This window comes from Theropithecus gelada, unplaced genomic scaffold (assembly GCF_003255815.1).
Source record: "Theropithecus gelada isolate Dixy unplaced genomic scaffold, Tgel_1.0 HiC_scaffold_16073, whole genome shotgun sequence".
NCBI lineage: Eukaryota > Metazoa > Chordata > Mammalia > Primates > Cercopithecidae > Theropithecus > Theropithecus gelada.
This window is the reverse complement of record NW_020257850.1, coordinates 31,300-46,767: the sequence shown is the minus strand read 5'-3', so window position 1 is coordinate 46,767 and position 15,468 is coordinate 31,300. Positions and strand designations below refer to the sequence as shown.

The following is a 15,468-nucleotide window of genomic DNA, read 5'->3' as shown; positions in this document are numbered from 1 at the left end:
ACAGCTGATGGTGTGGTTCCAGTCTGTCTGAAGCCTGAGACCGAGGAGAGCTGATGGTGTGGTTCCAGTCTGTCTGAAGCCTGAGACCGGGGACAGCTGAAGACGTGGTTCCAGTCTGAGTCTGAGACCCAGGGAGCTGAAGACGTGGTTCCAGTCTGAGTCAAGGCCTGAGACCCAGGAGAGCTGCTGGTGAAAGTTCTAGTGCAAGGGCAGAAGACCAATGTCCTAGCTCAACAGTCAGGCAGGCAGAAGTTCCCAGTTTCTCAGCCTCTTTGTTCTATTCTGTTCTTCAGTTGGTTGGCTAAGGCCCCTCCACATTAAGGAGGGACATCTGCTTTTCATGGTCTGCTGATTCATATGTTTATCTCCCAGAAACACCCTCACAAACACACCCAGAATAATGTTCGACCAATGAATGTTGGGTACTTTGTGGCCGAGTCAAGTTGACGCATAAAATTAAACATCACAGGGACTTAAAAACATGTCCTTTCCCCTTTCCAAACTTCTACCCAGGGAGGAAAGCATAGAGCAGGGTGGGATGGGGGATCCAGGATGCCACAAATCAAATAATTTTAAGAGAGGACAAAAACCAAAAAGAAGTAGATTTTTTTTGAGACAGTTTCACTCTTGTTGTCCAGGCTGGAGTGCAATGGTGCTATCTTGGCTCACTGCAACCTCCACCCCCTGGGTTCAAGCGATTTTCCTGCCTCAGCCTCTCAAGTAGCTGGGATTACAGGTATGCACCACCACACCAGGCTAATTTTGTATTTTTAGTTGAGATGGGGTTTCACCATGTTAGTCAGGCTGGTCTCGAACTCCCAACCTCAGGTGATCTGCCCGCCTCGGCCTCCCAAAGTGTTGGGATTATAGGCGTGAGCCACTGTGCCCAGCCAATTGTATTTTCTCTAAAGACTCCAAGACCACTGTCTTAGTCTGCTTATGACTGTCATCACCAAATACCACAGACTGGGTGGCTTAAACAGCAGAAATTAATTTTCTCACAATTCTGGAGGCTGGAAGTCCAATGTCAAGATGTTGGCAGAGTTGGTTTCTCCTGATGCCTCTCTCCTTGACATGCAGATGGCTGTCTTCTCACTGTGTCCTCACGTGGCCTTTTCTCCATGTCTGCACCCTCCTCGTGTCTCTTCCTCTTCAACACCAGTCTGGATTAGGGTCATATCCTTTCTGGATTAGGGTCATATCCTTAGGACCCCATTTAATCATAATCACCCCCTTACAGGCCCTATCTCTGACTATAGTCACATTGGGGATTAGGCTTTAAAACATTAATTTTGGGGGAACACAGTTCAGTCCGTAACAGCCAATCTTTTTTATCTCCCTGGAACCCACAGATGCTATATTTAGCATTTATGGTGTAGTCATGGCTCCCTCCAGCCCAAATTTTCATAAAGGGGGAAGATGAGGTGTTCAAGAGCCCTGTCATAATGAAAGGCAATTCAGGGCCACCGTCATTACTAGTATCATCATCGTCACCATCATCATCATCTTTATCCCAGCACCTTAAGAACCCATTCATGATTTATGTGGTGGTTCAAAAAGAGAACTCGAAAAGTGAATTTATCCAGCTGTGTTTATGGAGCTCGCCTGACTCACTCAGCTCGCCAATTTTGGTGGGAGGGCACTAAGATGAAAACCACACCCCTTCCTGTAAGGTGGTGCTTTGTAGTGTTTAGACACACACACACACACACACACACACACACACACACACACCTGTAATCCAAACTAGAAAGTGATAAATACTATGGGGGCCGGGCACGGTGGGTCACGCCTGTAATCCCAGCACTTTGGGAGGCCGAAATGGGCGGATCACAAGGTCAGGAGATCCACACCATCCTGGGTAACACGGTGAAACCCCATCTCTACTAAAAATACAAAAAATTAACCGGGCATGGTGGCGGGCGCCTGTAGTCCTAGCTACTCGGGAGGCTGAGGCAGCAGAATCGCTTGAATCCAGGAGGGGGAGGTTGCAGTGAGCAGAGATCAGGCCACTGCACTCCAGCCTGGGCAACAGAGTGAGACTCTGTCTAAAAAAAAAAGAAATACTATGGAAGAAGTAATAGAATATGCTATGGGAGAGTTTGGAAGAGAAATACATACAGAGTTATAATAATAACCAAAATCCTTCATTGAGCATTTATCACGTGCTTGGCACAATTAGCTTAATCCTGAGTCTTAATTGTCAGGATCTTACATTATAAGATAGACAAAAATTCAATGCATGCTTTACTAAGTACCGCTTGTATCAGTATTTAAATCACTGTGTTTGGTACTCTCCCAAATGCAAAGATGATGAAGACACAGGTACTATCCCTTATGAATGGGTGGCCAACAGAACAGAACAGATTGCTGCATACATAAGGAGAAATCTGCTCCCATTCTCTATTGGCCACGAACAGGCATGTCTTCGGAGTGGAAGAGTAGAAAGATCTCTAACTGTGCTTGGAAACTTGGGGAGTTACCACGTCTGGCTAAAGTGGTATTGTCTTAAGGAAAACCTATGAATTTGCCTGCGGCGGCTTGGTGCTTGGTGGTCAGTTGTCTGAGGAAACTGGAAGAGAGAGGCTGGGGTACACCTTTCAACATGAATGGAACTGACCACTGGAGGGAAAGAACAAGGAACAAAGACCATCTCGCCCATCACCCACCTGGGGGGAAGTGAGGGGAGATGGGCAGGGTGACAACGGGGCCAACATCTAAAGTGTGAAGGGGGGCTCTTACCAAGTGCCCACCCCTTCCCAAGCAGAGGGCAATCAACATCAGCATCTGTAGCGGGTCTTCCTACTGGGCAGAGGCAGGGGAATCCTGGTATGAGTTCTGGAGTACATACATGTGACTTGGCACTTTTGGGGCTTAAAGGTAGGAAGGGATTAAGGGGGGAGATTTGAAAATCCCGGTGGGGGTGGGAGGTACCCGGAGAGGGTAAAAACAGGAACAGTCTTGAGCACCTGCCTGTACCGGGAGCTCTGTGTATGCCATCTCATTTCCGTCTCCACCAGCCAGGCGGGCCTTGGCGGCAGGAGGCACAGGCTTTGGGAGCAGAGGCCCTGCAGCTTGCCAAGCACGCACGGCCCTAGGGCGCCCGGCTGAGACGGCACCTGGGCACCCGCGGCCGCTGCAGCCCGCTCCGGTCAGCTACACCCCAGTCGGGAGCCTTTCCAGCGGGTCGGAGGAGAACGGAAGTTTGGGGTGACCCGCGAGATTCGCCTGGCTGCATTTTACATTTCCTTCTCCAGCAGCTGGGGTCACGCCGGCTGTGCTGGAACGTGGACACGTGCGCTTTGGTAATAGGGCAGCCTCCCCCGCGGGCGCAGTCCCCGCTGCGAGCGCCCCCGGCTGCGGAGGCGGGACCGAGGACCCGGAGATTTGAGCCGCGGGTGGGCGGGGAGGGGCCTTTGTGACCTGCCCGCCCCTCCCCGGCACTGTGATGCCGGGGGGCAGCTGCGGGCCCGGCGCGCCTGTCCCCGGCGTCCCCCCCTCCCGGTGTGTCACAACGGCGGAGGCGGCCGTATCTGGAGCAGTCGGGGCGGGCAGGCCCAGCTGGGAGGTGCGCGGGCGAGGACAGCGGCAGCGATGGTGAGGCTTCCCCGGGCAGGGAGGGCTGCGGGCGTGCGGCAGGCGCAGGACCGAGAGCCGCATCTACGGGGAGGCGCACGGACCCGGCCACCTGGAGCTGCAGAGCTCAAGGCCTTCTGGGGGTGGGAGTTCAGGGTCGAGGAGTCCGCATCCTCGGGCGGGAACACCTGGTGCCCTTTATCGTACGGGGGAAAAAGAGACCGGGGTCGGTTGTTCCTTAAAGGGACCTAATGCGAGCTTTGCGCGCAGACGAGGGGGAGGGAGACCCTGGGGAACCCGACGGAGAAGCGGGCGAGATTCTGGGGTCCCCGGGTGGGCAGCCTGTGGACAGAGTGGAGAGAAGGGCGAGTCCGGGGATTCTGGATGGGTGGTCTGGGCCGGGGCGGCTGTGGGACCAGATGCAGTCACGTCTCCAAACCCAACCTAATTGACAGGGCCCGGAATGTGACAGGGGACTTAGGGCGCCGCGGTCCCCCCACGCGTGGAGGTCATTCTCGCACCCCCTCGCCAGCGGCTTGGGTTTGCTGCACTCACAGCCCCAGCGCGGCGAGGTCCTCCGGGCGCACTCAGCTCCCAGGTCTTTCCAGCGGTCAGAGTCGAAGGACTCTGGGACTCAGAAGTCTCTGCTTCCAAAGGCCAGAGGACCTTGGACCTGTTTCCTACCCTGGCTTAGGGGGCTCGCGGCTGCTCCCTTCCCTGCCCCCGCCCCTTCTCCATTTGCAGACGCGGATCTTACCGAGGGGCGGCTCCAAACACGCAGTTCCTCTCTCTAGGGTCTCCCTCTCCGCCCCCAGTGCCCCTGGTGGCTAACATGTGCCCCCAATCCACTTTCCCAAAGCCCGGAATCCGAGGAATCCTTCCCGGACCCCTGATCTTTCAGCAGTAGGGAGATGGGCTGGAAAGGTTGGGGGCAGAGGGAGGGCAGAATAAGCCTATGTCATGGCCAAGGTCAGGTTCCCTGGGCAGGCTTGCTCCAGCTGTCAGTGACCCAGAATGCAGGCGAGAACCCCCTCCGCCCCGCCCTGTTACGTTTGGACAGTGCCCAGGGCCTCCTGGCTCCCCGGAGCTCTACTCTTCCAGCTTCAGTTTCCTCAGCACCCTCCCTCCTCCGCGCGGGCTCCCCGACACTCCTGGGAGCTGAAAGAAATTGGGAATATTAGGGAGGGTGGCCACAGGAAACTATGTCTGCCTGAGGCCCCTGGTATGCCGCCACAGAAGGGGCCCAGAGCTGCGAGTTCAGAATTTTGACTCTTGGCTCTGCAGCTAGCTGTGTGACTTCAAGAAAGTCACTTAACCTCTCTGGATAGGTTTGTTTTACCTGCAAAATGAAGAGGGTTATAATTCAAATTTCCAAGGCGCCACATGAATTTTATTATTTTTAAACTTTTTATGGTAGGGAATTTCAAACATATGCAAACGGAAAGCAAATGGTATAATGAGCCATTATACACGTCATCTAACTTCAGTAATTACCAACTTCTGACCTGTCTCACTTCATTTATTCCCTCCCTCCGTAATTTTGAAGCAAATGCTAGGCTGCATACTCTAGAATTGATATTTAATATTTATAATATCTAGCGGGTAGCTAGTGCTTTAGGATTTTCCAAGTGCTTCCCTTGAATGCTTTAATTTGGATCTGAATGCCATTGTGGTACAGAGTGGAGCCCAGAGGGTGTTTACAGGATCTTAACCCAGCCCTGTGCACAAGCTTCAATGTGTGATCCACAGACGAGTTTCTGACAATGCCTGGTAAATCAACAATTCAAACAGCAAAACCTTATTTTGAATGTGCTTAAGAATTTGGGTGTTTAGCTGGAAACCTGTGGTTAAATATTTTGAAATGGGAATATCTTTCATTTATTTTGAAGCACTCGATTTTGTATAGCAGGTTCTATCTAGAACATTTAACTTGTGTGCGTTCCACTGTCTTGATGGCAAATATTTTTTGTTGAACATTTTATACTCATAGAAACTTTTAAAATATCATTTGGCTCATTTGTAAAAGGCTAAAATGACACATCTATAAACCGAGACCCCTAGAATCCCACCCTTACAAAAATGACTTTATTAATCCAAGGATTAAGTTTCAGGCTGCTGTCCTGTCTCCTCCACTTCCCTCCCTGGAGGCGGTTTGGGGGAGGTGACCTTGGTGTTAAGAAGAATTCGATTTGTCATTTCTGTAGGTTCTGGGTAAGAAAAGTGTAATTAATCCTTATGTATATTTTTAAATGCATTTCTCTAGCTACTAGGCAGATGAGCATTTTTCCTCTGTGAACCTTCCCCCAACCCCTTCCCCCCAGCTACCCACTACACGGTACCACGAATACCCTTTAGCATTTCTGTCCTGGAGCCTAAAGTTACACAGCTGGTAAGAAGCTGAGTAGGGGCTGGAGTTTACATTCGCTGGGCACCAGAGCCTCTGTCTTGAGCCACCAGCCCATGCTGGGACCAGCAGGCTACTCCCACAGCAGACCATTCCCGGCTGCTCCCAGTGTCCTTCTGGCACGCACCTCTCTGGGAGCTCAGACTGTGACACCTTTTTTGGGAAGCGGTAGGAGAATTCTGGCCAGGTGCCCTAAGCCAAGCCCATGCCAATGATACTGGGGCACAAAGTTTCTGTGGTTTATAGGGAGGTGGGAACATCTGCAACACGGCTTCCTTAAGTGCATTCCTTTAGAACTTGGGGGCACGATGGAGCAGTTAGAGGGTTCTGGGGGCCAAATGGATATCCTTCTGCCCATCACCCCATGTAGGCAGGCGTGGCTGAGCTCTGTGGAGTTGATAGGTGTATTCTGACCTCAGAGCACGGTGTGGGCTCCCAGGCGCTGCAGGTCATGGCTGCCTCCTCCTCCCCTCCCATCACGAAGGGCAGGTTTCCCCAGAGGCACTGGGCGCATGCCTCCGAGTGAGGGGCCATGGCTCACAGGGCAGCGGCTGGGGCAGAGCTGCTGGGTTGGTAAGTCCAGTGGGAGCCCCCAACATCGGGCCAGGCCCATGCAGAGCTTGGGGTGGGGCTTAATGCCATTGTTGAGTGCTTTCTGATGAGGCTCCTGAGTGACCTTCAAAGGGAGATTAAAAGTTAAAAATAATTTTGGAGGGGGAAATAGCTGGTGGACACAGGGCCGGTGATGATGGGGGTGGGCGGGAGGATGTGGCACTCTCCGGGGGAGGAAGCAGACCAAATGCTCCTTTTCCCTCAGGCCACAAGGGACGGACAGCACTATCTGTGGCCTTTGTGGTTGGCATTTCCCCTGCAGTGTCTTCCTGTTAGGAGTTTTCTCAGATAATAAGCTGTAGAAGAGAGCAGGAGATGGAGCAGGCACTGTGTGCTTCGGATTGAAACTCCTAAGTGTCTCCTGCACCTGCCCCAGTGCCAGCCACAACCCAAGGGCCTTTGACGTCCTCCGGCCTCTTATGTTGGGAGTCTCCTTAGCAGATGGCCTCATGGCCAGAGCTGACCTCCTGTGAGCCCCGTTGCTGCCCTAACTGTAGTGTCTAGCATCTGAGCCCCTCTCGCGAGCCACCTTCACTCACTAAAGTGAATTTAGGCCGACTCTGGTTTTGCTGTGTCTGGCTTGCTATCTATTCTTTGTTATGAGTGATTTCAATTATGCTCTATGATCGAAGAGTTCTGAGCAGAGGGAATTCAGCAGCCCTTCAGAAGCCACATCTGTCCTTACTTTAATTACCCCTCTGTGACACTGTGGGCCTGCTTTTCACTTGCCATCCCTGACCTAGGTCCTAAAATATATGTGATCTATTATCCCAGCCTGACAAGTAGAGATAATTTGGTGTAATCACGAGCTTCCTGAGAGCAACTTGGGCATGAGAGCACAGGTGGTCAGGGAGTGGGGGCGGTCCCCGGCTTGCACAGGGCACACACTGTGGCCCACGTCGGCCCCTCTCCCAGATGATATGCCACTTTTACCGTCTTGTGATACTTGGAAATAGTATCACAAGACAGCCTTTTTAAGGCTTCAAAATCTCCTTCTGCCAAGGATGGTGATTAGCTTATCTTAGTCCTCTGAGAACAAAGCAAAAGGAAATGACTATTATTAAAATAGAATAGAAGATTGATGTAGAAAAGGGCTTCTTGCAGCAAAATTATAAACGGGCTGCAAAGTTCTAGAATTTCTTTTATTGATGCTCTGCAAAGCGTAGGCACTGGGCGCATGCTTCCCAGCGAGGGGCCTTGGCTCACCGGGCAGTGGTTCCCCAGGCGGAGTGGTCACAGGTGGCCCAGATGTCTCACTGGCCCTGCCCTACCTCAGCCTGCACTCCGGACAGACTGGGCAGTGTGCGGGAACCACCCTGCGTTTTCCTGCCTCTTGCTCACACTGCTCCTGCATCCACCTGGACTGTCCCAGATCATCTTGTCTGTCTGCCTTCTACAGAGTCCCTGTGAATATTCCTCCTTTAGGAAACCAAGCTAGAAGATGTCTCCTTCTTGGAACTCCCTCCGCGCTTGACCCGTATGCTTCTTAGGCACTGGCCACTGTCCTGGTTGCATGGATTGCAGCCCCTCAGGGAAGGTTTTCAGTCCAGTCCTCCCTGTGTTAACTGGGCACCTGCTACATTCAAGCACTGGGCTCGGTACTGGGGAGTCCACGAGTGAAAAAGGTTCCTTGCCCTCACACAGCTTACGTTCTCTACTAGAAAGGTGAGGAAATGAACAGGCAGCTATAATACGATGTGATGATTACAATGACAGGAATGAAGGGGATGGGGGAGCACATGGCAGGGCCCTATGCTGTCTTGGGGTTTTGCAGACTTCCCTTAGGAAGTGACATTTAACTGGAGACCTGAAGGATGAATGAGAGCCCAGTACCTCACGATGCTGTCTCGAATTCAACCACACAAAAAGATTTGCTATAGAAATGAGTAGGTGCCTTTTGTCGCTATCCCAGCATGAGGTCTGTGTGAGAAGTGGCATGCTTTTCATGAGGAAGGGACCTCCTTAGTCTCTGCACCTCCCTCCTCTTCACCCCCCAGAAGAAGTTGGGTGGGAGAGGCTTCTGCAGCAAACAGGGGACCTCCTCCCCTCACAGAGGCCAAGGGGTACAGAACTTGTCTGAGCTCTACAAGCCCAGACTGAAAATAGAACTGAGAGAGAGAAGCAGTGTGAGTGACAGGCATGTGCCCTGATTGGCTAGACAGGGGAATCTGAAATATGAGTTTGGAGCGAGCGCATGACTTAAATATCCTCTGCTGGGTCAGCTTGCCCCTTGCCCCCAACCCCAGCTGCACACACGGGCACCGAGAAGCAGACGCCTGGTTCTGTCAGAGAAGGATGACCCATTTTCAAAGAGACCGCCCCATGAGCCATTCTCCATTTCGCTCTGCATCAGAGACATTTCCTGTTTGGAGTTCTGCTATCCGAACTTGGTCTTGCATTGACGTAGATGTGGGCACACCCCAGGGCCCTGGGAGTTCAGAGCTTCAAGTGAGGCAGGAGGCTCTGTGGTCTAAAGGAAAGAAGTCAGGCCCGGGTCAGAAGCCCTGGATTCTGATCCGGGCTCTTTTGCTGCTGCAGAGCTGTGACACGTTGAATTTGTTCCTTTTCCTCTCTGAACTCAACTGTTTCATCTGTAAAATAATGCCGAGGGAATTCCTATTAGGTGGTCCATGAGGCTGGCCCAGCTCCGGTATCCTAAATGTTCGGAGCCGATACAACATCCCTGGTTATGATAGATGGATGCCCTTTCTTGGACGTGAGGATGCCTCCCACGGGCGTCCGCACTGGGTCCGCTCTGTGGAACTTCCAGGCCAAAGGCTGGGTAGGGTGATGAGACAGCATGGCTGCAGGAGTCGAGCTCAGTGCCTGAGCTGGGAGCTCGATGCCGGAGCTGTGGGCTGCTCCCCGTCCCTGCTAGGAGCAGGTGCAAGAGGCCTGCAGAGTGCTGCGGCTGGGCATGGACCTCACAGTGCCATGAAGCCTCATGCAACTTTGAATTTCACTTGTGATTTCTTCCTGGAACTTCAAAGCCCTGACACAGTAGGCACGTAGTCAATATTGTTTGAGTAAGTGACTGCGTGCAATGGCCCAGGGTAAGGGGGTTCTGGAGAGGCAGTCCCTGCTCCTATTTTTTCTCTGTCTCCTTTGTTTTGATGATTTTTGCTTTTTACTATGAAAAATTTCAAACTTTCAGAAAAGTAGAGTAATGTGCCACCCATATACCTATTATGTAGATTTAAGAAGAATGATTTTTCCATCTGTTATCTGCTGTGTTTGGAAAGGATTTTAAAGTACAGACATCAGGACATTTTACCCCTAAATTCTTCGGATGCAACTCTAAAAAATAAGGATGTTTTCATACTTAACCACAATTGTATGAATACACTGAACAAAGCAAATCAATTTATTTGTCCCCCAAATACTTTGATTTGTTCAAATGAGAATTCAGTCAGAGTCTCCATGACGCGTGTGGTGGTGGTGCTTTAGTTCCTTTGATACGGAACAGCCCCTCCCAGCTCTTCATTTCTCATGAGCTGAAAAGGCTGGGCCGGGAACGGTGGCTCACGCCTGTAATCCCAGCACTTTGGGAGGCTGAGGCGGGCAGATCACGAGGTCAGGAGATCGAGACCATCCTGGCTAACATGGTGAAACCCTGTCCCTACTGAAAATACAAAAAATTAGCTGGGCATGGTGGCAGGCGCCTGTAGTCCCAGCAACTTGGGAGGCTGAGGCAGGAGAATGGCCTGAACCCGGGAGGTGGAGCTTGCAGTGAGCCAAGATCATGCCACTGCACTCCAGCCTGGAGCAAGACTCCGTCTCCAAAAAAAGAAAAAAAAAAAGAAAAAAACCTGGACCAGCTGCCCTGTAGGATATTCCACCTTCTGGATTGATTTTGTTTTCTCTGATGTCACTGAACCTAACCCTGTGATCCCTGTGTTGCCTGTGAAGTGGAAGGTGAATCTACCGGGCTCAGTGATGAAGGCTGAGTGTTTTTGAGACGAAGTCCTCACAGGTGGTGCGTGTCACACTGAGTCCCATCAGGAGGTCCTCAATGTCGGGGTGGCCCACAATTAGCGATGCTGAGGTTGATCGCAGTCTTAGGCTGGAGACCCTGGGACTTACTTTCCCCCTTGTGACTGTAACAGTGATTCTTTGGCTCTAGGCGAAGATTCAGTTCCCATCAGTCTTTCACCTAATGATGTTGGCATTCTTGTCCAAATCAATCACGTAATTAGAAGATGAAATAGGGCAATATTGCATAATCTATTATTTGGTCCACATTGCTTAGCAGACATTCTTCGATTAAAGAAAAAGAGCCTTCTCTATCCTGGCTAACACAGTGAAACCTCATCTCTACTAAAAATACAAAAAATTAGCCGGGCGTGGTGGCGGGTGCCTGTAGTCCCAGCTACTCGGGAGGCTGAGGCAGGAGGATGGTGTGAATCCGGTAGTCGGAGCTTGCAGTGAGCCAAGACTGCATCACTGCACTCCAGCCTGGGCGACAGAGCGAGACTCCGTCTCCAAAGAAAAAAAAAAAAAAAGAAAAGAAAACAAAAAGAGCCTTCCTTAACTAACGGGACCGTCTGGATAGGGACAAATGAGTTTTTCTCTGGGGGTTTTCTTTGAGGACTTGCAGATTTTCATCTGTGCATCCTGCTTCACTCAAATGCTGCCATCACTCCTTGTGAGGCTCAGGTTGTCTGTCTTAGGCAACGGGAGCCTCTTCAGGTGCTCGGGCAGCGCCTGGGTTAGCCTCTGTGCCTCCAGGCGCTATGCAACATTCCAGGCTTATCTAGCACACTCCCCACCCTGGACCTGGACGCCTCCCTCTCTCCAAGGAGCCTGGTTCCTGTTAGCAGGGACCTTCCTTCTCTCTTGATTGCTGTAGCTACTTTTCGCTTTTGGGAGCACCTATGAATCTGTCAGTCATTTCTGAGTCTATTTTATGCCTCCCATTATTCTTACGAGCGAGTTCAATAGGGAAAATAGCTCTTTCTAAGGGGTGTGTGTGTGTGTGTGTGTGTGTGTGTGTGTGCATGACGGGGGCAGGGGAGAAAGAGACAGACATTTTGTAAAGACTGGCATATGTATTAGTGTGAGATTAAAGAGGGCATTAAAAGAGGCTAAAAACATTGTCGTCATGCTAGTGGTTTTCAGTTCCCCAGATCCTTGACTCTTCCTCCCATGATCTTTGATTTTCCTAAAATATCCCTGCATCCTCCCTGGAAAGCCCCAGAATGTTCCAGAAGTAAGAGCAGGCTGGGGGCCGGGCAGCACCGTAGGCAGGACTAGAGGGTGGTCGGGATGTGGTGGTGGTGAGGGGGCGACAGACCCAGAAGGCCGAGGGTTAGGACCACAGAGGATACTGTCACTTAGAAGGATAATATATAGGACCGGGCCCCCCTCGGGCCTCTCCAGTGTCCCCTCAGCTTCCACACCTCCCTGGGAAGCCACAGCCACGTGCTGAATGTGACGCTGTGGTCTGGGTGGATAACTCGCTGGTTGTTGGTGGCTTCTGGATGCAGACGCTGCTTTCCTTAGGTCTGAATTGAACCCTCAGATGGAGGCAGAGACTAGACCCCACAATAAAGGAGAGAGGAGCAGGGACCCGGGAGCTATTTCTGTGTGTGCTGCTTCCCGGTGGAGAAAAATGCTACCAGGTAGTACCGTAATGAAAATGATAATGGCAAGACAGCATCAACAACTCTGGCTAACTTACACTTTTCAGATGAGGACAGGTTCAGTAACTCAGCCCAGGCCATGCAGCACAGAAAGTAAACTGAGAAGGCCAGATGTGAACCTGGGGCGTGGGCCGCTCTGTGGGTAAAGCCTCTCCCTAGCCACCAGGCTTATGGAGATCCAGCGGGTTGCGTCCCCCGTCGGACTTCCCCCCATATCGGGCTGCGCCGTGCTCATCCCCGTGCTCATCCTCCCTCAAGGCAAGGACCAGGTGTCGCTCAGCTCCAGCACAGAGGCAGGACTAGGGTGGGGGCACAGTTGTAAAATTGAACTAGGGGGCAATGGTCCTGACACTCTGACCCCTCAAGATGCTACTCAAGGCAGGTGCCCTGCTCTCCATGCCCAGAAATTCTTCCACGTCCCCAGGAGCCCCACACTTTGACGTGGACTCTACTGGCTTCTGTGCTCAGCCGTGCCCTCTGGAAGCTCTGCCCCTGGCTTGGGTTACCTGGAGCTGGAAAATGCCAGGGCAAGTCATAGATAAAAATAGAAACCCACAGACCTGGCACATGCTTCCTGTTGGGCTCAGGCAGCTGCCCCAGGCACAGTGCCACCTTGTGTGGGCCACTGCTTCCCCAGGGCAAGGTGTGGGTGGGACGATGAGTCTATCATCCCTACGCGTGCGTGCGCACACACACACACACACACAAACACTCTCCCCACCCCCCTTTTTCTTTAATCATTTCAACTTTTACTTTAGATTCAGAGAGTACATGTGCAGATTTGTTACACTGGTATATATCGTGATGCCAAGGTTTGGGGTCCAATTAATCCCATCATCCAGGTAGTGAGCATGGTACCCAAAGGTTAGTTTTCCAATCCTTGCCCCCTCCTTCCCTCCCCGCTCTAGTAGTCCCCAGTGTCTACTGTTGCCATTTTTCTGTCCATGAGTACCCCATGTTTAGCTCCCACTTATAAGAACATGTGGTATTTGGTTTTCTATTCCTGCATTAATTTGCATAGGATAATAACCTCCAGCTGCATCCATGTTGCTGCAAAGGATATGATTTCATTCTTTTTTGGGGGCTGCGTAGTATTCCATGGTGTATATGTACCACATTTTCTGTATCCAGCCCACCGTTGCTGGGCACCTAGTTGGTTCTGTGTCTTTGCTGTTGTGAAGAGTGCTGTGATGAATGTGTGAGTGCACGTGTCTTTTTGGTAGGACGATTTTCTTTTGGATGTATACCCGGTAACAGGATTGCTGAGTGAAATGGTAGTTCTAAGTTCTTTGAGAAATCTCCAAGCTGTTTTCCACGGTGGCTGAACCAATTTACATTCCCGTCAGCGCACTCCCCATCTTAAGCTGTTAGTACAAATACCAATCAGGCACTTGTGGCTTCACATCAGAGCAAGGCAGAGCTAAGGACACTCCGGGGTCAGCTTTCCTTGACACTTGGCCTGGTATAGGTAAGGGGCAGGCTATGGGGCTGCAAAGATTTTCCAATTGTTTGGCATGCAGGAGGGGCCTAATTTATACCCTCCCAATCCTCTCTTGGGATAACAAATAATCCTTTACTTCTACACCGGTAACCATGATACTACTGACATGGCGTATACTTCCAGAGCATGTTCCTTTCATGAGTGCTCATTCGCTCTGTGATACCCTGAGACTGTGTGTGCGTGTATGTACACATGTGTGCGCAATGCTCAGAAAGTCAGGGTCAGGAGTGGCTATGAATGCTGGCTTGCGTGGGAGTAGGTTGAAGGAGTTTCTGCCATGATCACCAGTTCTTCCTTGGGCCTTCTTCACCAGTGCAGGAGTCTTGTGGTTTGGAATTAGCCCCTTGCTTCATCTTTGCAACCGCCCTCTGTTTTTCTTTCCTGGTGTAAAAGGTTAACCCTGGGAGGCAACCTTCAGAGCAAAGCACAAAACAGCTGTGTCTTCTTTGGATCTAAGTCCTGGTCCAGCTGCTCTAGAGCTGGGGCACCTGCAGCCTCAACGCCAGCTGGCAGTGCGGGGCTGGGGCCGGGCTGGCCTGCAAGGTGAATGTTACGGGGGTGTAGGGCAAAGGCATGCTGGGGGCCTGGACTCTCTCACCTCGATGCTTCCCTCTCCCCACAGCGGGAATGCATATCAGTCCACGTGGGCCAAGCAGGAGTTCAGATTGGCAATGCCTGCTGGGAGCTCTTCTGCCTGGAACACGGCATCCAGGCAGATGGCACTTTTGATGCTCAAGCCAGCAAGATCAATGATGATGACTCCTTCACCACCTTTTTCAGCGAGACTGGCAATGGGAAGCACGTGCCCCGGGCCGTCATGATAGATCTGGAGCCTACCGTAGTGGGTGAGTGGGGGCGGAGATCCTCTCCACAGAGAACACCGTGAAACCGCAGAGGCATTGACCCACAGTAGCTAAGGAAGGAGCCTCTCTAGCTGGAAGGTGGGGCTGGTGCAACCGGAGCCTCCCACCCCATGTGACATCTGTCAGCTCCTTGGGGTCCCCACAGTCTCGGAGAATCTCATAACAGTGATCAAGACTCTATGCCGAACAAAATGCCTCCCACTCAAACCCCCGAGACCTGCGGCGCTGTGCCAAAATGGTCACATCGCTACTAAATACTAAGGATGAGAAAACCCAAATAATTGTAGGAATTATAAGACTCCCCTAAGTGACCAGTTTCCCTAAGTATAGGTTTCGGAGTCTGCCCTCAGGGGTGGGTATAACCTCAGAGCATCTTACACACAAAGGAGCCTATCACGGCGGGCACATTCCTTCACAGCCAGGGGCTGCTGGAGTTCTGGAATGAGGTTCCTTCAGGTTTAGGAAACATAGAGGAATTCTGCCTCGTGTCTGGGCAGATCTCCACCTCCCACGCTATCCCCCAATAGTGCCACTTCCCCCGTTTCTGACCCCTGGGCCAACTCTCAGTTGAACATCAGGATTTCCCCAGCCTCAAGCCTCGCTCATCAAGCAAGACATGGACAGTTCCCCGAAGAGGACTGGGCGTGAACTATAGTGCCTGAACACCAAAGTCTAGCGGCAACAGAGGGCAGATGCTCCACCCCCTTGATGCGTTGTACCAATGCACAAAGTGCAGGTTACCTCCCAGGCCACTGCACAGATGACTTTTCTGCACGCAGTAGAGGAACCCCAAAGAGAGGAGGCGACATAGTTGGGACCTGATGTGTCTTTTTTTTTTTTTTTTTTTTTTTTTTTTTTTTTTTTTTTTTT

General features: G+C 51.5%; 1 protein-coding gene across 2 annotated transcripts in view; it reads left to right on the top strand.

Annotated features, from left to right (window-relative positions):
* The first annotated feature begins 2,457 nt into the window (after window positions 1-2,457).
* Window positions 2,458-15,468, top strand: part of LOC112617351 (tubulin alpha-8 chain) — a 23,615-nt gene continuing 10,604 nt past the window's right edge. Inside the window, exons 1-2 of one of the 2 annotated variants that reach the window (XM_025374113.1) lie at window positions 2,458-3,568; window positions 14,358-14,580. In XM_025374113.1, the coding sequence (XP_025229898.1) occupies window positions 3,449-3,568; window positions 14,358-14,580 (343 nt within the window). In that variant the 5' untranslated portion in view covers window positions 2,458-3,448. Of the gene's footprint in view, window positions 3,598-14,357; window positions 14,581-15,468 lie in introns of both variants that reach the window. The other variant, XM_025374115.1, reaches the window with a different exon arrangement.